Raw genomic sequence first — 27980 nt, forward strand, 5'->3', positions numbered from 1 at the left:
TATGAATATGGGTGGTCACAGTATTGTGTTGGAAGGAAGAAGGAAATGGGAAGAGATTTGGGAAGTAATTATAATATTGTATTATAAAATCTTTAAGAAAGCCCCTTTCTTAAAGCTAGTTTAACAGGGATATTTTTCCACAGCAAGGGGTATGTGTCTGTATAATCTACTAAGATCCTGCCAGCCAACCAGTCTACATAATACTTCAAGGGAGTGTGAGTCTTCATACTTGCAACAGTTAGATACTCAATCCATGTCTTGCTAGTGGGAAAGAAGAAAGGGAGAGAGGAAGGGCAGAAGGATGAAGAGGTGGGTTCTTTCACTTGTTTTCCAGCTGTCTCTATGACTGATTTCTAACCAGTGGATGGTGTTGCTGTGTAGGTCATAGGAACTGGTAGTTAAGGTGTCCCCAGCATAGAATGGAGTACTTTGAGTATATTTTATTTCTATAGTGTTGACATGGGAAGTCACATAAGCAAGCTCTTTTCTCTACTATAAAGTCAAAATGACCTTTAGAGTTTCTCACTTTGGAAAGCAAACAAACAAAACAAACCTCCAACCAAAAACAGCCAGCAACAGGAAAACAAAACAGAAAACAAAAATAAACATAAACCTCCCAAACAAATAAACACAACCCAAGGCTGTGTTTCAGCACCAGGGTGGGGAGATTGACTAAGAGCTGCCAAGTTTTATTTAGATGCTGTTAGCTCTTGATGGTAAATCAATGGAAAATTAAATCTACAGCTATGCTCTGACATGAAAAGTAAGCAGGTCATGATATAACAGGTCAGGATATATTTATAATGCAAAGTAAAGCTGGTGCACTGGGATTTGGCCTTTGTAGGGCCAAACTTTGCCTAAACCACAAGAAGGCTAAGGACATTCTCTTGGTTGTTGGTAGAAGGCAGCTAGTTCATTAGAAGGACATTAGCCTGTACAATGGCACTAAATTCATACCTTTCAATAGTTACCCTGAATGTAAATGGGTTCAATGCCCCAATCAAAAGACACAGGCTATCAGATTGGATTAAAAAATAAGACCCATCAATATGCTGTCTGCAAGAGACTCATTTTAGACCCAAAGACACCCCCAGATTGAAAGTGAGGGGGTGGAAAACCATTTACCATGCTAATGGACACCAAAAGAAAGCTGGGGTGGCAATCCTTATATCAGACAAATTAGATTTTAAAACAAAGACTGTAATAAGAGATGAAGAAGGACACTATATCTTACTTAAAGGGTCTATCCAACAAGATCTAACAATTGTAAATATCTATGCCCCTAATGTGGGAGCAGCCAATTATATAAGGCAATTAATAACAAAAGCAAAGAAACACATTGACAACAATACAATAATAGTGGGGGACTTTAACACCCCCCTAACTGAAATGGACAGATCATCTAAGCAAAAGATCAACAAGGAAATAAAGACTTTAAATGAAACACTGGACCAAATGGACTTTACAGACATATTCAGAACATTCCATCCCAAAGCAACAGAATACACATTCTTCTCTAGTGCCCATGGAACATTCTCCAGAATTGATCACATCCTAGGTCACAAATCAGGTCTCAACCAGTACAAAAAAAGATTGGGATTATTCCCTGCATATTTTCAGACCACAATGCTTTGAAACTAGAACTCAATCACAAGAGGAAAGTCGGAAAGAACTCAAATACATGGAGGCTAAAAAGCATCCTACTAAAGAATGAAGGGGTCAACCAGGAAATTAAAGAAGAATTAAAAATTTCATGGAAACAAATGAAAATGAAAACACAACTGTTCAAAATCTTTGGGATACAGCAAAGGCAGTCCTGAGAGGAAAGTATATAGCAATACAAGCCTTTCTCAAGAAACAAGAAAGGTCTCAAATACACAACCTAACCCTACACCTAAAGGAGCTGGAGAAAGAACAGCAAATAAAGCCTAAGCCCAGCAGGAGAAGAGAAATAATAAAGATCAGAGCAGAAATCAATGAAATAGAAACCAAAAGAACAGTAGAACACATCAACGAAACTAGGAGCTGGTTCTTTGAAAGAATTCACAAGATTGATAAACCCCTGGCCAAACTTATCAAAAAGAAAAGAGAAATGACCCAAATCAACAAAATCATGAATGAAAGAGGAGAGATCACAACTAACACCAAAGAAATACAAACAATTATAAGAACATATTATGAGCAACTCTGTGCCAACAAATTAGATAACCTGGAAGAAATGGGTGCATTCCTAGAGATGTATCAACTACGAAAATTGAACCAGAAAGAACTAGAAAACCTGAACAGACCTATAACCACTAAGGAAATTGAAGCAGTCATCAAAAATCTCCCAACAAACAAAAGCCCAGGGCCAGATGGCTTCCCAGGGGAATTCTATCAGACATTTAAAGAAGAATTAATACCTATTCTTCTGAAACTATTCCAAAAAATAGAAATGGAAGGAAAACTTCCAAACTCATTTTATGAGGCCAGCATTACCTTGATCCCCAAACCAGACAAAGACCCCATCAAAAAGAAGAATTACAGACCAATATCCTTGATGAACATGGATGCAAAAATTCTCACCAAAATACTAGCCAATAGGATCCAACAGTACATTAAAAGGATTATTCACCACGACCAAGTGGGATTTATCCCTGGGCTGCAAGGCTGGTTCAACATCCACAAATCAATCAACGTGATACAATACATTAAAAAAAGAAAGAACAAGAATCATATGATCCTCTCAATAGATGCAGAAAAAGCATTTGACAAAGTACAGCATCCTTTCTTGATTAAAACTCTTCAGAGTATAGGGATAGAGGGTACATACCTCAATATCATAAAAGCCATCTATGAAAAACCTACAGCGAATATCATTCTCAATGGGGAAAAGCTGAGAGCTTTTCCCCTAAGGTCAGGAACACGGCAGGGATGTCCACTCTCACCACTGCTATTCAACATAGTATTAGAAGTCCTAGCCACAGCAATCAGACAACAAAAAGAAATCAAAGGCATCCAAATCGGCAAAGAGGAAGTCAAACTCTCACTCTTTGCAGATGATATGATACTGTATGTGGAAAACCCAAAAGACTCCACCCCAAAACTGCTAGAACTCATACAGGAATTCGGTAAAGTGGCAGGATATAAAATCAATGCACAGAAATCAGTGGCATTTCTATACACCAACAACAAGACAGAAGAGAGACAAATCAAGGAGTCGATCCCATTTACAACTGCACCCAAAACCATAAGATACCTAGGAATAAATGTAACCAACGAGGCAAAGGATCTGTACTCAGAAAACTATAAAATACTCATGAAAGAAATTGAAGAAGACACAAAGAAATGGAAAAACGTTCCATGCTCATGGATTGGAAGAACAAACATTGTGAAGATGTCAGTGCTACCTAGAGCGATCTACACATTCAATGCAATCCCCATCAAAATACCATCCACTTTTTTCAAAGAAATGGAACAAATAATCCTAAAATTTGTATGGAACCAGAAGAGACCCCGAATAGCCAGAGGAATATTGAAAAAGAAAAGCAAACCTGGCGGCATCACAATTCCAGACTTCCAGCTCTATTACAAAGCTGTCATCATCAAGACAGTATGGTACTGGCACAAAAACAGAGACATAGATCAATGGAACAGAATAGAGAGCCCAGAAATGGACCCTCAACTCTATGGTCAACTCATCTTTGACAAAGCAGGAAAGAATCCAATGGCAAAAAGACAGTCTCTTCAACAAATGGTGTTGGGAAAATTGGACAGCCACATGCAGAAGAATGAAACTGGACCATTTCCTTACACCACACACAAAAATAGACTCCAAATGGTTGAAAGACCTAAATATGAGACAGGAGTCCATCAAAATCCTAAAGGAGAACTCAGGCAGCAACCTCTTCGACCTCAGGCGCAGCAACTTCTTCCTAGAAACATCGCCAAAGGCAAGGGAAGCAAGGGCAAAAATGAACTATTGGGCTTTCATCAAGATAAAAAACTTTTGCACAGCAAAAGAAACAGTCCACAAAACCAAAAGACAACCGACAGAATGGGAGAAGATATTTGCAAATGACATATCAGATAAAGGGCTAGTATCCAAAATCTGTAAAGAACTTATTAAACTCAACACCCAGAGAACAAATAATCCAATCAAGAAATGGGCAGAAGACATGAACAGACACTTTTCCAAAGAAGACATCCAAATGGCCAACAGACACATGAAAAAGTGCTCAACATCGCTTGGCATCAGGGAAATCCAAATCGAAACCTCAATGAGATACCACCTCACACTAGTCAGAATGGCTAAAATTAACAAGTCAGGGAACGACAGATGTTGGCGGGGATGTGGAGAAAGGGGAACCCTCCTACACTGTTGGTGGAAATGCAAGCTGGTGCAACCACTCTGGAAAACAGTATGGAGGTTCCTCAAACAGTTGAAAATAGAGCTACCATACGATCCAGCAATTGCACTACTGGGTATTTACCACAAAGATACAAATGTAGGGATCCGAAGGGGTACGTGCACCCCAATGTTTATAGCAGCAATGTCCACAATAGCCAAACTATGAAAAGAGCCAAGATGTCCATCGACAGATGAATGGATAAAGAAGAAGTGGTATATATACACAATGGAATATTATGCAGCCATCAAAAGGAATGAGATCTTGCCATTTGCAGCGATGTGGATGGAACTGGAGGGTGTTATACTGAGTGAAATAAGTCAATCAGAGAAAGACATGTATCATATGACCTCACTGATATGAGGAATTCTTAATCTCAGGAAACAAACTGAGGGTTGCTGGAGTGGTGGGGGGTGGGAGGGATGGGGTGGCTGGGTGATAGACATTGGGGAGGGTATGTGCTATGGTGAGCACTGTGAATTGTACAAGACTGATGAATCATGGATCTGTACTTCTGAAACAAATAATGCAATATATGTTAAGAAAAAAAAAGAAGATAGGGGAAGAATGAAGGGAGTAAGTCGGAGGGGGAGACGAACCATTAGAGACAATGGACTCTGAAAAACAAACTGAGGGTTCTAGGGGGAGTGGGTGGATGGGTTAGCCTGGTGATGGGTATTAAAGAGGGCACATTCTGCGTGGAGCACTGGGTGTTATGCACAAACAATGAATCATGGAACACTACATCAAAAACTAATGATGTAATGTATGGTGATTAACATAACAATAAAAAATTATTAAAAAAGAAGGACATTAGTCTGGTCTAAATTCAGCTCTACCCTTTACAAACTATATGACCTTGCATAACTTTCTTAATCTGTAAGGCTCAATTTTAAATGTATAAAATGAGGATAATAACACTCCTTCAGAGAGCTGTTGTGAAGATCCAAGGAGCCCAGCCCAGTCCTCAGAAGTACCAGCAAGCACTCAACTGTGGTGGCTCCATTCCCCACTTTAGCTTCTGACTTTATGAGTTTTCTCTGAACATTCATTGGACCCCAGATACTGGGCCTATCATTCAAACACCCAGACTAGGCCCTAAGAGCATTGATCTCTTGGCATTGATCTTTGACTTATCTATCACTCACATTCCCTAAGTGGACAGTTATATAAAGATTTAATTGCAGATCCTTGACTTAAGAATCTCCTTTGAACATTCTTAGTGTTTGCTCACTCTTCTGGCCACCTCCTTTTCCAGAAAGTATTTAATGACTCACCTCACATCAAGATAAGGCCCACTGGAAGTTCTATCATCTTATATTCTCTGGAGGAGTGATTGTCCCCATCAGCCCCAAAGTTCAGGCAATGGGCTATGCACACAGTAGGTGCCTAAAAACACTTTGAGACAGCATGGAGAAGGCCAGTGGAAACTCTCCACTTCACAGAGAGGATGGGGCATTTTAAATCTGCCACTCTTGGAAAGCAGCAAATACTGGGATCCTCTAACATATAATGTGTATTGAAAAAGTTTGTTTGTTGCCCTCTTGGTTTTGAAAAAAAAAGCAACCCAAACAACCCCAGACAGAGTCTGGACTTCCCCACCGCATGTAAGCCCACTTACTCCCAATGGAGAGGACCACGACAATGAAGTCAAACACATTCCAGCCGTTGGTGAAGTAGTAATGCCGCAAGGCAAACATCTTCATGACACACTCTCCCGTGAAGACAGCCACAAAGAACTGATTGATTTTGTTAAGGATTTTTGTCTTTTCTTCACTCTGCTCATCAGTCTCCACCATCATGGTGATCATGTTGAGGCAGATGAGGACCATGATGACAATGTCGAAAGCTTGTCTGGTCACAATGTCAAAGACAAAGCCCTGGTACTTGTTCTGAAAAAACAAGAGTTGGTCCATCAGGGCCATTCTGGCCAACATACAAGAGGGATCTGGAGAGGCTGCATTCTCCATAGATGGCTTTCTAAAATCTGTCTCTTATCTTCCTCACACCACATCCAAACAGAAGCCAAGTCCTGTCCTTACTCCTTCCAAAATCTTATTCTTAGTTGATTCTACTTCAGTGCCTCAATTCAAGTCCTCGTTGCCTTTCCCACCCCTTTGAAGTCACCGGGCACTTTTTCCTCACTGGTGCACCATTTGCAAGCTCTTCCCATCCCATCTCTTGGCTATCTAAATCCAATAGTCCTGAGTGATCCATTTTTCTTAAGCCCCACTCCTTCCAGGGAGATCTCCCTAATCACCTAATCACATCACACCATATTGCCTATTTCCTCTCTCTTTCCACAGCCTTTGTAGTCAGTCTTGAGTTCTAGCATTTCATGTGTGCTTCTCTTCTTCTCTACTAAATAGTGAGCTCTTTGAAGATGGGGCCATGTCTTATTTAACATTGTGTTCCCATAGTGCCTGCACAGCATGAGTTCAAGAACCGCAAACTCAGTGGCTGCTCATTCTCCCCCACCCCAGGTACTCCAGGGCAAGAGGGTAAGCTTGGAGTCCTTCTTGTTTCCCACTGTAACTTCCAGACCTTTGCTCCTCCTGCATCTTGCAAAACCCTTCCTCCTTCAAAGCTTGTGTCATCTAAGTAGTTCACCATCACCTCCTCTTCATTGCTGCCACTTACCAACCTCCTGGTCCTTCGGCTTCATTACTGAGGAGTGAGGCTTTTGGCCAGACTTGCCCACTCTTGGCTACTACCTCTTGGTTCCTTAGCTAAATCTCTAATGACCTACCTGTTCCTAGCTTAAAGGAAAAAAATCTTCCTGAACCTTACTTCTCCCTCCAGCTACCACCCTACTTCTCCCCAAACTTTCACAGCCAAATTCTTGAAGGCATTTTGTGCAGTCATTGTTCCCACTTACTCCTCAATTCACCTCCAAATGGCTTTTGTCCCCATCCTGTCACTGAGATGGTTCTCGTTAAGATCACCAATGACCTCCAGAATGTAAGTTCAAGGACACATTTTTGGCATTGCTTGCCACACCTGCCACCTTGAAACTCTCCTTTCTTAGTCTCCATCATGCCTTACTTCCCTGGTTCTTTTCTTGTCTTTCTGGCTATTCTGTTTTGAGTCTTCTTTATGCAACCCTTAGATGTTAGAGAACCTCAAGGCTCAGTCCTAGGCACCATTTGCTCTTCATCCCATTCTCTCTCTCTTAGGACTCTCTCCAACCTGTGAATTGGTATGTGTGTGATTTTCACTAATTTTTAAGAATAATTTTTTTATCATGTTATGTTAGTCACCATTAAGTACATCATTAGTTTTTGATGTAGTGTTCCATGATTCATTGTTTGTGTATAACACCCATTTTTTCCCAATGTCACAGGACTATAGTCTCTTTGAGGGCAGGAACTTTGTATGTGTTGCTCACTGCTCTATCCCCAGTGTCTGCAGAGTATCTGGCATGCAATAGATGCTCAATAAATAGATGAATGAATGGATAACAGAATGGACAGCTCTGAACTACCCACACCTCAAATAAAATTAGAAGGCCACTCTATTGTATACAACAGGCACTTACTGAATGTATACTATGTGCTGGGCTCTGCATGAGTGGAGGCAGAGAGGACCCTGTCATGAGTCTCATCAGGGAGCTCACAGGAGCTGCAAAGCAGACATGGGGGAGAAGGGCTGTGACAGAGGCTGGGTCTTGCTTTCTGTTTCCTGGTGGGGAGAAGTTGCTATCCTGTGGGTTAGAGCAAAGAATCAGACCCAAGTGGGTCTGGTCTGGCTCTGGGCATAACTGCTGGCCCATGTCTTTTCTGGAGTGGGAGGGGTATTGAAGAACCACCAATAACTTCCATTTCATCACTGAAAATGGTGAAAAAATAAAGGGCCGTTCGTGACCACACAACCGTTAATTAAACAGAGCAGGTGACAACATTACTAAGTTGTAGGCATTGAGTTTGCCCTGGATATTTGGATGCTGGGGAATGGAGCAGCTTGCTGGCTGCTCTTGGCTTAACCTGTGGGCAGGGTTCATTTCTTTGCAACCCTCAGTGCTCTCAGAGATGATGAAGTGAGTGACTGATGATGTGATATTCTAGAGCCTATTATTTTCCTATAAAGTGAAGTATATGAAACCTGCTTTTAGTAATTTCTATAGCAGGGAATGTTATAGAATAAAATTTCCCAGTCTTGTGGAAGCTGTAGTCTTTGCTATGGATGAAGCATACAATTTAGAACTTGAGCTATGCCAGTGGTGAGGAGGAGTGTGTGTGTGTGTGTGTGTGTGTGTGTGTGTGTGTGTGTGTGTGTTCCAGGTTGGTCCTGCTGTGAAACGGCATCCATGAATCTGTGGGGCAGAATTCCTGTGTCAATGCTCAGCTTATCTGACCAGCTCAACCTGTTGGGACTGCTAAGGGAAGAAGATGAGCATTCCAGTGCCAATAATCTAGTGAAAAGCGAGCTGGATCTGGGAAGATGAATCTTAGGTAGGAGTGGGAATTTCTCGTTTTCCTTGTGTTTCTTTCTTGGTTCTGGACTTTGAGGAAGGCAGATGATCAGGCTTGTCCCACTGGGTGGTGGGTGCCAAGATATTGCCTGCCATATGGATACTGGCCAGGAGCAAGGATGGGCCAAGATTTGTAGGCCCTGGAGATGAGCCAAATGCAGTTGCTGCTTGGGCCCCTGCTCTGCTAGTCAGATGCATAGGGTCCTTTGGGACCCCTAAGACTTCAAAGTCTTGTTTAAATGTTCCAGCCTTGCCTCGGCTATGATAAGGGGAACAAAGGGAAAAAAAGTGTTGGTTATGCTAGGAATAGAGTATTAAGGAGAGAGCCACATCCCTCCACTAAAGCTAGTACAGTATTGATAGTTAATTAGTAATACACCCCTTCCCATCCAAAGGGATGATGAATCTCAGAAACACAGTTGGGCTGTGAGGTCTCACTTCCCTTATCTGTGTGGTGGGCCTCCCCCATTGCCATCCTTGGAGGGTCTTGGTTATGGCTTGATTAGGAGAAATGGTGATTTTGTCATAGGTCTTCCTGCCCAACCATTGACTTCCACTCCTACTGTAGTGCCTGGAATTTCAACATTAGGTTCCTACCTTTGTATTAAGATAGTGTCCTCTCCAGTGTCACTTTTTGAAATGCAGTTCATCCTATCCCAGTGAAATTGTCCTCCTTGAGAGGAGGAAGCTATGGTGGCCTGTGGGGTTAGTTGATAAAAGAGGAGAATCTGAAATGTTATAGAGAGACTGAGCAGTGTGTAGGGCAAGGTATTAACAATTGCCATGATTTTGCCAAGGGATGTCCCTAGCACAGACTCCTTAGTGTCCGGTTCAGGAGTAGATTCAGCATCAGTCCAGCCACCAGTGAAGGCCAGCAGGGACTCAGCTGCTTGTTTCTCTGTAAGTCTCAGGATCCTCCTCCCCTGACTTGATGCTGATTGGTTGGACTCAGCCATTTACCTTTATCTTTTAATTCTGAGCCTGTTCCTGCCCATTAGACTGGCTGACAGAGGGGTACTCCCTGAGCCTTAAGGCTCACTCAACCTCAGTTATCTTGATCTGATGGGGGATTTGGAAGGAAATCTCTGCCCCTACAGAGGTGTGAACGTCCTATCACCCCTCATTATAACACCTCTTATCAGAATTGAGCACAGTGATACATTTATGACCACTGTTTCCAAGTAAAGTATATCCAAAGGTCATAGCATTTTTTTCTCCCGTAAATGTTTTCAAGACTATGTGCTCATGAAGTTTTTAGTAACTTAGACAAACTCCATGCCTTGATTTAGAAATCCTAATGCCTTGACCAACAGAATATATGTTTCCCTAATTCTAGGGAAAGGTCCTCTCCTTTGTTATAGGTCCTTAGGCTTTGCCCTGGTAGTGGTGGTGGTGGGGCCTAATGGCATAGTGTCCTAGACAGCACCTGTAGTTTTCTTCACAGATACTGCATCTTAACCACAGAAAGGTTACGTAAATGGACAAGATGTCAATTCCATTCTGATGGCTCAGAAATTCTTGGAAGAGTTTCCATTGTACATTTCCTACATAGCAATACTCCCACTCTCAAACCTGTTCATCCACTCTCAGCAGAGGCCAACTAGAGGTTTGACATTTTCCACTGAGAAAGACTGAGAAGAACTTAGGTGATAATACGTAAGGTTTGAGTGTTACATTTCATGGGGGAATAAAAGGGCATGTCTCTTAGGGTTTTTGTGAATAAAGGAATCAAACGAGTATAGCTCTAAGTTTTGGTCAATCTTTAAACACAATAATGGGATAACTTTTGGTTCCTATTGACCATGACTATGACTGGCCAGGATCCCAGGGGCCAGGATCCCAGGGGCTTGGGTTTTGTCCATTTCCTGTCTACTGTAGGCATGGTGTGGAATGTAGGGTGAGGCTGGAGATTTACTGCAACCTAGATCATGATGCATAACCACACAAACACTTCATCTCCGGGCTCTTACCACCTTTAGTATCATTTAGCCTAACCTTCAATCCTGTGATTTAAACTTAAACTGGTTGGGGAACTCAGTACTTCCCTAAACAGGTCTATCTGGAGTACCTGTGGGAGATATATACACTCCAGAAGACCAGAGTTTCTTCTTTTAGACTTCTCCTCCCTTGGGCCTGGGAACTCTCATTATGTCATCCCCAAATTCAACCCAGATTTCCCCCTTCACAGAGAGTGCTGGCTAACCCCTACCCACCATAGGCATAAGCTATCGGTTGGATTTCCAGACACACTCTGCTTCAGGGAAGCTCTGGGGCTCACCAGGGGTCGTGGGATAGGCTTCTGGGGCTTCTTGGAGCCCAGCTTCTTCATGGCATTGTAGTACTTCTTTTGCTCCTCTGTCATGAAGATGTCCTGGCCCCCTAGGTACAGGAAAGGATAACACACCACTGTTATTAAAGCAACAAGAACTCCCAGGGATACCAAAATCAGAGCATGCTGGAGAAGAAGAACATCTCCACCTTCTCCCTTTTCTGCAGAAAGAAATGTCAAGGCCAGAATCAAGCAGTGTCCTGCCCAGGTGCCACAACCAGTGACAGAGTGGGTGGGACTGAGCCTCAGCTCTGACTCCCTGCCTGAGTCTCTGGAACAAAGCCTGTTTGTTTCTCTTTGGCAGGAACCCAGAGGTGCTGCTTGGGCAGAGGGTGGGAAGAATTTGGGAGCAGAACCTAAGGGGAAGGTAAATATCAGTTTAAATCTGAGCCTTGCATCCAGCCTGATCATTTTAGTCAAATCCACTGGGCTTCTGGAAGCATAGTTGCTGTCAGGGGCAGGAGTTTCCCTCAGGGCCTTCTGCAGCAAAGACCTTGAGATCCAGACCCTTGACCCCTTCCTGGTGAGGAGGAGCTAAGGACAGTTCCTGCCTTATCCAAGGGTCTTGGGAGAACTCTTCATTGGCTCTCTTGAGGCCCTGCCATTTGCATTGCCTCTATTGTTAGAGTGCCAGAATTTCCACCATCGAAAATGCCTTCCTCCCTTAGTTTTGGGTTTTCTTTGAGGACCCTCTAGACCTCCTTCATTCAACCCCTCACTTTTCACTTCCTGGCATAATTTGAATTCTTCCCATTTCCATAGCATGTTTGTGTAACTGAGTTCACTGCAAATGCTCAGGAAATGGGCTGAGATCTCTGGGATTTGAGAGGAGATTTTAGAAAATCTGTGCATACAGAGAGCCTCCAGGGAGAGACATCTCAGTGGGGCAGGGGCAGAGGGTTGCGAGCACTGGGTGGAGCCACACTGAAAATTCTGGGCAAGGAGTCAGCAAATATAGTTCCCCCTCCCCAACTTCATCACTGGCTTATCTCATTCTATCACCTAACATGGCCAACTCCCTGTCAAGGTCTTACTCAATTTCCTCATCTATAAAATGGGAGAAGGGATTGCTTGAATGGTCTCAGAGCCTTCTAGGGTGCTGATGACATTGATCAGCACTTCACAGCTGTCTTGCTGAGCCCCTCTGGGGTAGAGAAGGGCTGCCCACTTCTTATGCCCAGAACTCTGGCCAAGGACTTTCTAGAGGTGGGAGGCCTATGCCATTAGACATTTATTTTAAATTATAATAGTTTAGTAGCTCAGTCCTAAACTAGGTGCTTCTTTTATTTATTAATGTTTTTATTTATTTATTTGAGAGAGAGAGAGTGAGAGAAAGCGAGAGCAAGAGCGCACGCGCGGGCGCAAGAAAGAGAGAGAGAGAGAGAGAGCAGGGGGAGGGGCAGAGGGAGAAGGAGAAGCAGAATCTCTGCTGAGTGGGGAGCCCAACTCAGGGCTCAATCCCAGAACCCTGAGATCATGACCTTAGATGAAGGCAGACACTTAACTGACTGAGCTACCCAGGCACCCCTAAACTAGGTGCTTCTTGTACAGGTTTTTACTTTCCCCTCACCAGAATCCTATGAGTATTATTAACTCCATTTAATGGATGAGAAAGATTTTTTAGAAATTGCCAGGGTCAGCTATCTAGTGAGTGGCTGAGTTGGGAATGCAAGCCCAGGTTTGTATGATGCCAAAACCAATGCTGGGCTCTCAGTGCTATGCTATGTGACTTATCCATATGACCCTGTTTTTTCCTCTGGATCTCAGCTTATATTAGTCCAAAGTGGTGCTTTATCTACCTCAAAGGAATGGAGGGTGTTAAATGAAAGGATTAATACAGGTAACAAAAAAGCATTTTACACCTTTAATGCCCTAATATTTTAATGTAAATATGAAAGGTTATCTGGGATTCGGTTCCTCTTCATCAGAGTCAGGATCCATGGAGGCAAGGGTCTTCCTCCCCATCCCAAGAAGGATTGGGATTCTGCCAACACTGGCGCTCTAGCCCTTGCCAAGGCCTCCTGACCCAGTGCTTCTGGTGGTCAGAGCACCAGACAGAGGCAGAAAGTGCTGGAGCCCTTTCTTTCCCTGTTGATGTTTTCCGAAGGTCACCTGGGATATACCCAGCACACCTGGTTCCAGCTGGGAAGAACTTTGGGCACTCTGGGAGAGTGGAAGGGGACCCGGATGGAATCAGGGATGTTGTTGACACAGAGAAATGCAACTCTTCCAGCAGCAGCCCAGGACACCAGGCAGGGGTGAGGGCTGCAATCAGGGTGCAAAGGTGGGTATTGGTGTTAAAGGCCAAAACTGGGCTCCTGGTCAGATGTGAGGGCTAGGAATAGTGTTGGCTTTAGTTATGAAGCCAGGGGATAGGGAGTGGAAGATTCGTGGAAACACCTGAGCCCCACTTATCTTTTTTTTCTGTTGATTGAAGTTGTCAATTATGACCCCAACGAAAAGATTGAGTGTGAAGAAGCCGCCAAAAATGATGAAGATGACGAAGTACAAGTACATGTACACATTGTCCTCCCACTTGGGCTGCAAGTTTACCTGTGAACAGACAAGGTGAAACATGAGGAGCAGGTGGGTGTATGTTTGTGTTCATCCCTGAGACAAGAACCTGGGTATGGGTGGGTGGTTTATTCAGGAGTCAGGAAGCAGGACTGAGGGAGGGAGAGGGTAAGCAGAAGAAAAGCCAAAGAGGGTGTTGATAAGCAGGCCATCATTGCGGGGCAACTGACGGTCCATCCTGTTGGGGTTCTCCAATGAATTGTGTAGAATGCACCTCAGAATTGTACCTCTAAGGGATTGGGAAGCTGGAGCATTTACCTATAGACTTCCCAAACTTATCTGTGAGGGTTGCCCCTGTGGACATTCAATCCCCCACCCTTGGGGGAGGGGCTGCTGAGCAAGCTCTGATGCACTGAAGAAAGTCAAGTCTCAAAGAATCAGAAGCACAGCATGGGAGTGAACTCAAGAGGTGGGCTGAGGGGATTGGAGCAGGGCATCAGCTCTGCCACGGCAGCAAAGGGTCTTTCCTCAACAGCACCCATCTCCTCGCCCTGCTGCCATGACATACCCTTGTTGTAGCCACCACCCTACTCCTCCCTCTGCCCAGGGAGTGCCCTCACACACAGTCCTGGAGATGTTATCTGATATTTTCCTCAATGGTGAGCAGGAGAACTTGAAAAGCCTGGGGAGTGTGCCTGGTAGGGAAACAGGTGAGGTTGGCTTAAACATTCAATAGAGGGCCAGCTGGACACTGCTCTAGGGAGGGATAAAGCCAGGCTGTCAGGGGACTGCTTTTTCTGGTACCAAAGCCACCTTCAGTCCATTTCAAATAGACTGATATGAGTGGGATGCACCGAAGGGAAGGCAGTAGGCACAGCAGGCTGAGACTCACATCTCGGGCATCAACAGCTGCATACATGATGTCCATCCAGCCTTTAAAGGTTGCCTAGGAACAAGGAGAGGTCACTCAGTGTCTGCGCATTGTCTACACTGAACTCTGTTTTGATTCACTTATTTGTCTGTTTTTCTCACAGAGCATGGGCCCCCCTGGAGGCAGTTCTCTATATCTGCCAGGGCTAAGCACAGCGCCTGGCCCACCACAGCTACTCAGGGATTATTTGTTGAACCAATGCATGAACAAACAGTGGGATGTAGGAAGGTGTGGGTAACTGCATGACAAATGTATAAGCAATTGCATCAACACCTGACTGGATGGAGGCAAGGTATGGATGAATGAATGGGTGTGTGAATGTGTTTGCCTGTCATCACCACCAGCACTCTCTTTCATTATAATAGACCTGTAATACAATTTATTACTGTCTAGGAGAGGATCTGTAGTAGAAGACTGAACAGGTGGCTATATCATGTCTGTTTTGTACAAATAGTGAATTCTAAGTCATCACCTGATACAACTGCACTGCAGGTTCATCCCTTTATTCTATGCTGCCAGCCCACACTTGTCTAATTGTACCACTGTGACATTGCTTTCATGGGTAAGGTCCTTTAGCCTCATGCTAGTCTGTAGGAATAGGTAGTGACTTCAGCTCACACTGATTGCTACCCCTTGCAGAGTCTCTACATAGCAACTTCTGGAAGACACCAGACCCTCTACATTATCAAGTAGCCAAAGGAAGAGACATGGTTGATCTCCAGACTTACCACCTGCAGAAGTGCTAGGTAACCCATTGCAACATTATCAAAGTTGACTTTCACGTTGACCCAGAAGAAGCTGCCAGTGTGGTTCTGATCTTTACAGTCAGATATGTTATTCACAATAGACAAAGGCACAAGAGAAAGGTACTCATTGGTTTTGTTGATGCACCGCCCAAACTTCCCCGCAAAGAAGTTCACACCCATGATGCTGAAGATGAGCCAGAAGATGAGGCAGACGAGGAGGACATTCATGATGGATGGGATGGCACCCACCAGGGCATCTACCACCACCTGTGCGGGGGGAATGCAAAAGGATCTGGAACCCTTCTTGCTGGATCCCACTTCTGTCTACACTCAATCTGCTTCATGAGCCAGTGGCCTTTGGAAGCAGCAAGAGAAGTGGGTTAATTAGGGCAATAATTCAGACTCAGAAGACTGAGAGATACTGGGCAGCTGAAGATGGGTTTCGATCTTCTCCCTAAACATTCTGGGCAGGTTTTAGGGTATTTTCCCAGGATTGAGAAGATGGATGAACTTATAGTACACACATGCTTTTTAGGGGTATGAGTATGTGTGTTGTGCTTGCACATACAGACTTCTAGGACCTTGCTTTATAGTATTTAAGAAATACTATTTTAAAAGGACTTTTAAAAATATAGTTCAAGGTATGCCTTAGTCAAGAATCAGTGAAAATTGAAATCCATATTCACAAACTTGCTTATTTGTAAAGCAGCAAACTAGAGATAAAATAAAACAAATTTCAAACTATTTCAGTCATAAGTTCCTAGTGTTTGTGAAGGCACAAGTGAATTTTTAAAGTCCACTTTTATTTTTGAAGATAGAATGTCTTCTTTGAGTCAATGGTGGAAGAAAGCAAAACCTCATTTTTAGTACCTGGAGCCTTTTGTAATTAAGAAGGGGAGCGGGACAAATTAACAGTCCCTTGCCCCCCCCCCCCCCCAGTAATTCAAGGGCCTGGCTTGTGAGCATTCCATTGTGAGGAAGAGAGTGAGGGCAAGGTGGAGGTGACAGTGATGGGCAAGGAAAGGGGTGGATGAAAGGGAAGAATCCATAGGACCTCATGACTACGTTGTGTTGGAGAGGATGCATTCCAGCGGATGGTGGCCATGTGCTGGAGCTGATGGTGCCACCACCTTTAAATGGAGTGTCAGAGGAAAGGCTCATTTGTCTTGGGAAAATGAAGGGTTTGGGTTGTTCTGGAGATTTTGGCAAAAAGGACAATAGGCAGGGTGGGGAGATGGAGGTAAGAGATGTTGAAGCAGGATCACTTCACTATGAGCAGGAAAGTGTGAGTCTGAGTGTTGATAGACATGATATTTGAGTTGAGAAGGGAAAGAGTGCTCATAAAGGGACACGAAGGAAAACCAGAGCATTAGGACACGGCAGCACCACCAAAATCCCAGCGGGAAGCGAGGACCCAGAGCCCACCTGTTAGGGTAGGTCCAGAGCTCAGGTTCAGGAGCATGGAAGGTGTGGGAGGGGGGAAGGGTACCAAATGCTGCAGACCAGAGCAGTTTGGAGATAGGTCTTACCCGCATGCCTTCGAATCGAGACAGAGCCCGCAGGGGCCTCAGGGCACGGAGGGTCCGAAGGGCTTTGATGGATGCCACATCAGAATACTGCAGGATTTTCGCTATAAGGCTTGTCAGGGAGATCTGAGTGCAGGCAGAGAGAAAAGCATTACACTAGGTTCCAGAAGTTACTGGTAGAAGGAGACAGGGAATCCCTCCTATGCTCTACCCTGTCCAGGCCATCATCCTGGCTTCCATCTTATTTTGAACTCCAGTGAAAGGTCTAGAGAGAGTTCAGTCTCTTTCCCTTATTAAAGATTTCATTCATCACTTCTCTGAACCTCTGGGAAAGAAAACCTCAGTCTTCCACATCACCATGTTGAGGTGTGTAGGTGGTCAAGCTCCCAATGTATTACATCAGCCCTCCTTTTCCCCTCCAGAGGCACCAGCCAGACTTCAACAGGCTTGAAACTCTGATTTTCAGAGACTTGGAGAGATGATTTCCTTCATGGGGGTTATGCTGAAAGTCTATTTTGAAGAACGCAAAGTGAGTCTCAATTGTATTAGCTCATAAAAGTGGAGGGCAAAGAGTCCTGCTCTCAGTGGGGTCTAGTTCCCTCTCAACTCCTGATTTTTTTGTGTGGTTTTGGGTCAGTACTTTGCTAGTCCAGGTCATATTTTCCCCCTGTATAAAATGAGGGCGTCAAAGGAAGAGTGAGTGGCATGGGTTCATGAAATCCAGCTTTGACGGATGGCTGAGATATAATAACTGGGTTGTGATTCCCTGTTGGTCTTCTTTTAAAGTGTTGGACCAAGGACTGTGAAGGACACAAATTGACATGGACAAATGCTCACACCTTCCGGGAACTTTGAAGGTGCCGGGGTGTTACCATACACATGGGCTTGGCTTGCTGGAGACTGTGACCCAATCCTGGAAGGTGCCAACTGCACCTGAATTCAGGCTTAGCCTATCCTGGCAACTAGGTGAGGAGGTACACCAGACCTTCAGAAAGAAAGGGGTCTACATTTGGGTGCTAGAGCCTCAAACAATGTCTATTCTCTGAATGGGTGGCTTATTCCACCAGGACAAAGAACTGGAATGGAAAAACAAAACAAAACAAAACAAAAAACCTTTCTTCATCCATGTAGGACTCCAGACACCAGCAGGTGGCACCTAGCAGTCTGGCTGACAGAAGGTGGGGAGGTTTGGGGCCAGTTTCATGCTGGACCCTATTCAGTCTTTTGTTCAGCCTCCTGGGAAAGCTGCCTCATGTGAAAAATCTATAGTTGGAGCAATCAGGGTCTGGGGTCTCTCCATCAAAGCCCTCCACCCAAGCCCAGATCCACTCCCTCTGCTTGGGCTACTAGCCTCCCAACTGGTCTCTAGTACTACATCCATTCTCCAATGCAAATTTGATTATAATCATGTGTGTCTCTCACTCCCAGACTTCACTGGTGCTTTATCACCCTCAGGTTAAGTTCCGGATTCCTTAGCCTGTGTTATGTGGCTGCAGACTGCTTTTTCAGCCATGTTTCACTCATATTTTCTACCCAAATAAAATTGTTCCTTAAACATACCTGTGTCTGTACTTTTGCTCAGGGTCATCTTTTAATTAAAATTGCCCCCCCCCAGTCCTCTTTGCACCTCAGTGCTCCTGCTCATTTTAAGCCCCACATTTAATGTCATTTCTTATATGAAGCCTTCCCAACTACCTCACCCCCACAGGCTTATGTCTCTGTGTCCCTAAGACACAAATTATTTTCAGCAGTGCTCACTACATCCCCCCTTATAATAGGTTTATTTCTCTTTGTGTGTCTGATCTGCTGAAAGATTATAGCACAAACTCCTGGAGACAGGGAGTTTTTGTTTCTTGGCTTCTGCCTCTTCCAGAGCATTTCATAAGACAATCTTATATTCAGTAGTCATAAATAAACATTTGATAAATTTAAGAAAAGATAGAAGCATGTTGGGATGGATGAGAGGAAGGAGAGAAAGAAGGAAGGTGGATGAAAGGATGGTTGAATAGAATCATGGATTAAACGGACACAAAGATGGATATAGGACAGACAGTTGAAAGGAAGGATGAAAGAAAGAAGAAGGATAAAACATGGAAGCATAGCATAGTGGATGGATGGAATGGCTGAAAGGGAGAAGAATGGATGGCTGGATAAAATGATTGATGTATGAATGGAAAGAGAGTTGGGTAGAATAAATGAATGGAAGAGATTTGAGAATGGATGGAAGGTTGATTGGTTAGGTGGAGGAGTGGAAGGAAAAGAGATGAACGGGCAGATGGGTGGAAGGAAGGAAAGATGGGGGCATCTGGGTGGCCCAGTCAGTTATGGGCCTGCCTTTGGCTCAGGTTATTCTGGGGTCCTGGGATGGAGCCACATGTTGGGCTCCCTGCTCAGCAAGGAGTCTGCTTCTCCTTCTCCCTCTGTCTCTCCCCCGTCTTGTGCATGCACTCTCTCTCTCTCAGATAAATAAATAAAATCTTTTAAAAAAGAAAGAAGGATAGGAGGATGATTAAAGGAAAAATGGGAAGACAGAAGAATGAATGGCTAGGAGGTTGCTTGGATCAAAGGTGCATGAAAGAGTGAATGGAGGGTTAGATGACTGAATAGTCAGAAAGGTGAACCAAAAGCTGGAAAGATAGAAGGATTCAGGACCAGCTGATAGATAGATGAAAGGAAGGTTAAGATGAATGGTTAGGCAGAAGAGAAGAGAGAAAGAAAAATGAGAATGGACGGAAGGAAGGAGAGGACTGACGGGATAGATGGAAGCAGTAAAGATGAATGGATGTTTAGAAGAAAGGGAAAAGGAAGGGTCAATGAGTGGGTAGATGGAAGGAAGGATGAGTGATCAGAGGAAGAATTAGGAGGAAGATGGATGGAATGAGAGGGTGAGCATTTATGGTGATCAGGACTTAAACAAGTGAGACGTACGTAGGTAAGAGCGACTGTGCCCCTAGCAGGGCTGTGAAGCCAGAATAAAACACTTTTCCTTCATTTATGAATGATTATTTTATATGCACAAAGTTAACACCTGTGACTCAGATTTCAGGCCTCACAGCTAATCCCTGTGATACAGGGATTAAAAAAGCGGTCTGCAGCTACATACAATCCCGATGCTGCCAGCACTTTGGTATCAGGAAAGAAGAGAATTGAGTACACAGACCTGCTGTGGGGGACCTGCCAGGACAGGAGGCTGGACAGAATGTTCTGTACTGGACCCCGTCCAGCTTCAGGAGGTGAGCACTGAATACAGACCCATTTCCTGACACCTCTGATGTGCAGACATTGGTCCTGGTTGGCTGCTGGAGTGTGGGAGGCAGAGACAAACACAGCATGAACCTCCCCCTGCCTGTGGGGACCCTCAGCTGTGCCACAGTGAGCAAATAACTCAGGCAGCCATCCTGCAAAGCCAAGAGGGCAAAGACCTGGACAGAGATAGAGAATGGTCATGGGCAGGATGAGGGAGAGATCTCTCCTGGCTTTTGGGGGCTAGGAAGGGTCTTAGGAGGTTTCATTGAGGATGGTCTCCTCACAGCAGTGAGGAGAGGCACTTGGTCAATCCCCTTGTGCAGTGGTAAGTGGCCCCAGGTTAGTGTGAGTCTGAACACATGCGCTTCAACTCAGCATCTCTCCAAAGGGACCCTCTGTCCCTTTTAGTGCCACTGGGGAGAAGCTGGTTGGGCAAGCTCACTGATTCTCAATCTGGCTGCACACATATTGGACAATGCCCAGGAGCTTTTATAAGATACTGATGCCTGGGCTCCTCCTAGGACTGGAGAGATCTGAATCTCCGAGAGGAGCAGTGTTGGTTCATTGTATTTTTAAGAGGTCCCCAGGTGATTCTAAAGTATAGCCAGGGCTGAGGACCACTGAATCAGCAGGTGGGAAGAGTCTCTGGGCTGTGCAGTCCTCGGCTCCCCTCAGTCCAGAGGCTCTATCAAGGGATGCAAGGTCATAAGACCCTTGAGAGCCTCACATGTCATCTTGCTTTGGATATAAAATACAGAAGGCAGTCAGTGGTCTTTCTGGACGGAGGCCTAGGAACCGAGGACTCACCTGAGCGTCACCACTGTGCCAGAATTGTGTACTGTCTGATCTTACCATTCACCAGTGTGCAGGCTATTCTCAGAGACCTTGCTAAGTGCTCAAGACTTTGGAGTGGCCCATGAGGCGAGGCCACAGCTTCCTTGGTGCTAGCTGCAGCCATCCATCAGATGTGAGGACCCCAAACCCCATGTGTGCCAATGAGCCACTCACGTTCACAATGAGGAAGTCCAGCCAGCACCAGGCATTGGTGAAGTAATTTTTGAAGCCATAGGCCACCCATTTGAGCAGCATCTCGAATACAAAGATAAATGTAAACACCCTGTCAGTATATTCCAGCAAAGCCTTCACTGTGGGCTTCTGGTCAAGGTGATGGTCTTCAAAGGCCTGGAAGGAAGAAAGGGAGCAGAATGGTCATCTGCCTGGACCCGCAGCCCTGGTGCCCAGTGATAGGGAAGGACCCCACCAGCCCTGCCCTCAGCCCCTGGGAGGGCTTTGGGAACCAGCTTGCCTGTATCATTTTGTTTTCTCCGCTTAGAGTATGTGTGTGTGGGGGGGCTCAGAGGGATAGTGGAAGATGCACTGTGACATACAAACCAGGACCCCCTAGAGCCAATGGGGCCTGCAGCCTGGCTCACTCTTTGCAGGGGAGCTGAAAGCAAGGGAGAAAGGAAACCTCAAATTGGGGTTTGGAAGTGAACCAAAGGGATCCTAACAGCAACTTGGTTTAAAAATAAAAGCATCAAAGGATGTTCACAGGCAGTTCCCAAAAAATGAAAGTAAGAACTGCCCATGAACCTCTGAAAAAGAATGTTCTATCTCACTGGTAATTAAGGAAAAGATGATACCATTTTTCTCTCATGAGATTGGTAAAGATAGAAAAGAACGAAGGCAAGGCCAGGGTTGCTGTGGCTGTGGGGAGGTCGCTCCTCTCATACCTGACCGGGGGCTCAAAACCAGTCCAGTCTTTTGGAAGACCAATTTGGCAAGAGGACTCAAAGGTTTCAGGAACCCAGCAATTCCACCTTCACAAATTTAGCCTAAGGACCCTGGATGTTCTTAGTGCCCCCCCTCCAGATGCCCTTGGAGGGGCCAGGGAGCTATCCCCCAGCTGCTGCGATGTTAGCTGCTATCAGCTGGCGGATGCCCCCTTTTCCTGAGGACCTCCCTGAGCTGAGGGGAACTGCCTCCACCTGCAGAAATGCCTAGGAGGTTAAATGCCTGGTCTGGGGGCAGCCGTAGCCAGTGACTGCCCCCTTTGCCTCAAGGTGGGACCGCTCTGTGACACTCTTTATGCTCCATAGTCCTGCAACATCAGGCTGAGGTGGACTTCGTGGGATCTGCATCTTTTAGCAGCCGGTCCTCTCCTGGTCCTGCCTCCCTCACAGGCTCCACCTCAGAGCACGCCCTCCACAAGCAGCTTGCCCAAGAATCCCTGCTTCAGATTCTGCTTCTAATCAGACCCAAGACAGGAAAGAAGCAAATGTCCTCAAAGGAGTCGACACAGGCTATTCAATGCTTATTTGAAGGAAACACCGGCATTATTTACATAAATGGTGGTGCATTCTCGTAACGGAACGCACTGCAGTGGCTAAGTCAGATAGTAGGAGTATATTTACTGTGAGAATTTACTGAGAAATTACAGAATGCATAAATGTGGTTTCAGTTTTGTAATATTTATGTATTATATGCATAAGAAAGATGGGAAGGAAGTATACCAAAATGTTTTCAAAGTGAGATTCTCTTTGAGTGATAGGAAAATGGGTGATATTTTTTCTTTGCATCTTCCCATAATTTCCAAGGTTTTTTTTTCTTGCACTTTACTTTGTCAGATGAAAACTCATGTTTTTTTTTTTTTTTAAAGTACTCAAAGTAAAAAGCATAAGGAAGACTAAATTTGGTGCCAGCCTGTTCAGTCCCTTGGGGAAGGAGATGGGGAGGTGAGGGCCCAGCAGCTGGTGCCGGATCTGTGCCCCCTGCTGGGAGGGAGGGGAGCAGCTGGGGTGAGTGGAGTAGGGGAACAGAGAGAAAGGAAGGAGCAGGGGAGCATGGAGAAGAGAAATGAGGAGAGGAGGCCCATGGGGAAAGACAGGAGAGGAGGAGGTAATGAGGGAAGCACCTTGTCAACAGCAGATGGGACTATTGTCCTCATCAAGCAGGACAGGAAAGAGGGGAGGGGAGGGAGAAATCAGCACCCAGCCCCCTCTTGCCTGGCGATGTGCCCGGAGCACCAGAGCTATACAGAGCCAGTTAGGGCTGGGGACAATCGCCGCCCTCTGCCCAGCAGTGGGCCCCTTCGGATGCTGCCACCCCCTTCCCCCTCCCCCTTGGTGGCAGAGCAGCCCTGTTCCCAGACACTCTCTTCACCCTTGGCCTAGTGCCATTGCCCGCCTGGCCACCCCCACCCCAGATCATGTGGGCCATACACGGAGCGGTTTGGGCACCCTTCCTGGGAAATCTGGTGTTTAAGTAGGTGGCCAGATATCCAGTAGATTGTTTTTAGGGAGTAAATGACACATGAAGAGCAAAACAAGTGAAAACACTTGGAGCCATGAGTCAGGAGTGAGGGCTTCTCGTCTTCCCTTTAACTAATTAGCTGGGACCCCAGGCAGGCCCCTTCATGTCTTTGGGCTGTGCCTTCCTCATCCCATAAGAGGCAGACAACTGGGGATGATGAGTCCCTTCCTGTATCTACAGCTGCCCTGGTCCACTGGGAAGATTAGTTGAGATTGTGCAGGGAGCATAAGCCATGGCGCAATCAGAAGCATCCTTCCTTGTCCTACAAAGCTGACCATTCAGCAAGGGGCTAAGGAAGTGGCTCCTAAGTCAGAATTTCTATGCCTGTAAGGCCTTGTTATTTAAAGTGTGGTCTTTGGAGCTTGTTGGAAATGCCAATTCTCAGGCCCCACCCCAGATCTGATTCAGAATCTGCCTTTTAACAAGTTCCCCAGGTAATTACATTTTGAGAAGTGCTGATACAATGATTTGCTGTGAGCTTTCAACGAGTAATAGCCTTTGCAAGTGGCTTGATAAGACAGAAGGATGGCAGTCTTTGCACTGGGCCTTCAGAGAAGGCCAGTGTTTGGGAGGCCAGGGGGTAGAAAGCCCAGGGCTTTGGGATCAAATGAGGGCAGAGGTAGGTTTTGCTGCTGACAAGCTGGGTAAACATGGACAAATGCCTCAGGCCCTTTGAGTGTCAGTTTCCCCATCTATAAAGTGGGAAGCATGCCCTCACCGCTTGAAATACTTGCAGCCAGGTTTAGCAGGCGGGGACACGGGACCACAAGAACCTACCCTCCCCTGCTGCTAAGTAGAGCCCGTGTGCTGGCCTGTAAATCTCCTGCCGGCCGTCGGCTGGGGGCTTTCAGGCTAGGACTCAGGGGAGCTCATTGCTCCAGCTCCAGGGCCTTGGGATTGTGTGAGACGCGATCTGGAGGGCTTTGGGGCAGGGACCCCACCTCCCCTTACCAGAGACCCACTGCTGAGCAGGATCATGAAGATGATGAAGCTCTCAAACCAGCTGTGTTCCACAATGCGGTAGCAGGCCTTGCGCACCTGCCAGCCCATGGCCCATGGGAACTTGCTGGCGTCCACTTTACAGCAGGGACAGTGGTGAAGACAGCCTGTGGGGAGAGGTGACTGATGGCGAGGGATGTCCCCCTGGGGAGGGAGGAGCATTTTTGCTCTAGCCCTGCCGGGAAAGCACTCTGCTGGGAAACCTATTTGCCACTCCATAGGAAAGGAAATCTCTGGAATATGAGAGAAGCTGCACCCCTCTCAGGTAGCCTCTCGATCCTGCCCTTCGGGTGTTCCTCCCTACCATTGGTCTCCCCCACTCTCAACTCCTCCCCGATTATCGTCCTTCTTGGAGAGGATACGGGTGACCCCTGTCCTATACGCACCCATTTCTGGAAGCCTGACAAGCCGTGCGGTCTGGGCCTAGTGCTGTCTGAGGGGCTATGTCCTGAGTCCTTGCTCACTTGAGAGGCCACCGCATGGCTGGGATGGGGCCTGGGTCCAGTCCAGCCCTGGGTTGTGTAGTACTGGAAACTCAAGGAAGAGTTAGTTGCTTTTTAATGTATAGATTTTTTAGTATTGAAGCCACAATGACTTTCCTAGTGTGAACTCTATGTATATCCCCTTATTGCAGGCAGATCTAGTGAGAACACAATGTGCCTCTCTATTCTAAACATGGAGAGAAAACAGACTAAGATGTATGTTGTGCCTTTAGGACAAGGTGGGGTGCGTTCAGGGTGCCATGGCCGTGGACGGTTGGTCTGCCTTTCAGAGCTACACCAAAGACTGAGGGACACAGGTGTGGCCTGGCCCTCCTCTGCATCCTTTATGTCTCCAAACAAGAGTGTTCACCTTTATCCTGTTCAGCCTCAAGAGGCCTGGTTTTTAAGTCTGAGGTGTTTTCTAGCATGAGGAGGAAGGCCCAGCCCTGGTGGCCGTGTCTGACATGGCCCTGCTTGGCTGCTGGGAGCGTGCTGTTTGTGTCTGATGCCGGCCCCTCTGGCTTGGGGAGGAGGCAACAAGGGGCCCTGTGTGTCTGTCTCCCGTGGACCCCAGGCCAGGGCCCTGGACACACAGGTGCCCAGATGAGAGCTTGTTTTGTTGAGCGGGATTCCGGCCCAAAGGAAGGTCAGCGTGAGGAGGCCTGTGGTCGCCGCTTTACCTTCGGTGAAGCAGTCATCTGGTTCTTCAAGGCCGTCTGCCAGCTCAGGGATCTTCCTCAGGATCTCCTCAGGATCCAGGCAGTCCACTGTGCTGCCTTCTGAGGAGCTTGTCTCATCCCCTCCCTGCAGGGCAGAAGCCCAGGGCAGTGAACTCGGCTCTCTGAGGGGCCCAGTGAGTCTGCACACGGTCTCTACAGGTCTGCCCGGCCAAGGGCTTCGAGATGCAGGGAGAGCCCGTCAGGGCCGGGCCCCACCCCCACCCCCACCCCCCCACAGTGATCCTTGTGTGTTTGGTGCCTCGCCAGCTGAGGCCCAGAACAGTGATGCTCTCTACGGAGCCCCAGAGGTTTAGCTGTGCGAGGCTTTAAACCTCCAGGCCCCTGATGGAGTGCTGGCGAGGGCCCGAGACACCATAATTACCCCCATAAAGACTCGTGGCATTCACTGGGCCTGAATATTTAATCACGGAGCAATGCTGCAGGAGCCCTGCTGCCCTCCTGGCAGCTCCAACCCTGTAATGTCTCCAGATGAATTCAATTAGGAGTTGAAGCTGCTCTCATATTAGTAAACCCGATAGCTCGGCTAATGGACCCAAATGGTGGGGTGGGTCCCCATCTGTCACTGTCAGGCCCTTCTCTGCCTGGCCAGGGTCGTGGACAAAAAAATACAAAACCAAACCAAAACCAAAACCAGTACCCAGCAGCTGTGTACTGAAAACACCGAGTAGAGACGACTAGCCAGGGGAATCCTGAGAATGCTCTGAAGGAAACATGATGTCCATGTGTAGAAGGTGGCAATCCTCGCCCAGCAGGAACCAAGCGGTTTCTGTTCACCCCAGGGTCCCCCAACCCCTTCTCAGCCCACCCTCTCCTCTCACCCTGCTGTGGTCATCCCTGCCCAGGGGCACACAGCCAGAGGCTGACATTCCTCAAGCTGAAGGGCGTGATAACTTTGGGCATGAATGATGTCTTCCCTATCTTTGCCCAGCCCGGTGCCTGTCACGGCGTCAGCTCTCAGAGGCTAGGTGTCAAGTTCAATTCCTGAATTTAATGCCGTGGTATTAACAATGCTAAATCTTTCTTGATGCCTCTTCCCTGTAGCTTGTTTTCTTCAAAGATTTGTAATGAAACCACCAAGTTTCCTTTTAGCTCTTGTGAGACACTCCTAAACCCCAGTTTTGCTTCCTGCCCGCTCTGTGTAAGGCTGTCAGTACAGTACTCACACAGACTGCCTCTCCAGAGCACCAGAATGTTTTGGGCTGGAAAAAAGGATTTAGGATGTGGACAAAAGAGAGTGGGGGCGGGGGGAGTCACAGGGAAGACCTCCTCACCCCCGAGCGACTCTGATTTTCATCTGCTGGCTCAGAAATATACTTTCTCCGCTCATATTGTCTTTTGTTCCCTTTTTGCTTGGCTGTCATATTCTGGGCACTTATTCCATCTCAGGAAAGAACAGAACACTTGACAAGCAGCATCTCATTTAAGCTTCAAAAGAATCCTACCAGGTAGGCATTACCATTCAGTTTCAGAGACGAAGACAAGGAGACTCAGAGAGGTGGAGGCTCTCGTCCTCATCAACCCCTACCCCCAACTTGTGGAACTACCTTCTTTCCAGTGAAATTGTGCTGACCAGCCCAGAGGTTAGGACGGACCTTAACACTACTCATGATGAGACGTGAGGTTATGTGGTTGACTGCATTCTGAAACATCATTTCCTGAGCAGCCCCATCCGCCAGCCCCTACCATCCCACCGGGCAGGGTCTGGCAGGCTGTTCAGCCTCTCCTGGAAGCTCACATACCTACCTCTGCAGGGGCCTGGACAGCAGCCTCGTCTTTCCACTTCTCACCTGCGTGGGAAGCCAGGGCCTCAGAGGACATTCCAGAGCCTGGGCTCCTGGGTGCCAGGTGGCCCTCAGACCTCCCAACTTGCTGCAGCTGCTCCTGCTAGTGAGAGAGGGTCCCATCTGGGCACCTGTGCCTACCCTCAGTTGACTGCTTCTCAGTTTGAAGACATCTTGCCCCTCATAGTCTGCCAGAGCTAAGGACCTAATCTCTGCAACATATGTACATGCATGCATACACACACGCTTGTGGGAAGTGAGCCTGGAGTCTCTATAACCAGATCTGTTTAATGCTTGGCTCCATTCCTTACAAGCTATGTGGATTTAGGTAAATAAATTCAACCTGATCTCCATTTTTCCCACCTGCAAAATTGAGAAGGCAAAATCTACTTTATTCAGTGATTTTGATGACTAAATATATGGATGCTTGTAAAACACTTGGCATGAAGTGCTTGGCTCAATAGATGTTAGCCATGACCATTATTACTTGTCCAGAGGTCAGAGTGGTAGCAAAC

The 27980-nt window shown here is 46.4% G+C and overlaps 1 protein-coding gene across 3 annotated transcripts in view; it reads right to left on the minus strand.

Moving 5' to 3' along the window:
- The window catches only part of SCN10A (sodium voltage-gated channel alpha subunit 10), a 93029-nt gene that overhangs the window by 2355 nt on the left and 62694 nt on the right, over positions 1-27980 (minus strand). For 2 of the 3 annotated variants that reach the window (XM_027584952.1, XM_027584950.1), the window contains 10 exons: positions 27428-27568; positions 25625-25748; positions 24415-24569; positions 21160-21333; positions 16909-17031; positions 15362-15646; positions 14595-14648; positions 13604-13741; positions 11138-11242; positions 6010-6280 (listed from right to left, as the gene is read on the minus strand). In XM_027584952.1, coding sequence (XP_027440753.1) covers positions 6010-6280; positions 11138-11242; positions 13604-13741; positions 14595-14648; positions 15362-15646; positions 16909-17031; positions 21160-21333; positions 24415-24569; positions 25625-25748; positions 27428-27568 — 1570 coding nt within the window. The remainder of the gene's footprint in view (positions 1-6009; positions 6281-11137; positions 11243-13603; positions 13742-14594; positions 14649-15361; positions 15647-16908; positions 17032-21159; positions 21334-24414; positions 24570-25624; positions 25749-27427; positions 27569-27980) is intronic. The other variant, XM_027584951.1, reaches the window with a different exon arrangement.

This window comes from Zalophus californianus, chromosome 1 (assembly GCF_009762305.2).
Source record: "Zalophus californianus isolate mZalCal1 chromosome 1, mZalCal1.pri.v2, whole genome shotgun sequence".
NCBI classification, from domain to species: Eukaryota; Metazoa; Chordata; class Mammalia; order Carnivora; family Otariidae; genus Zalophus; species Zalophus californianus.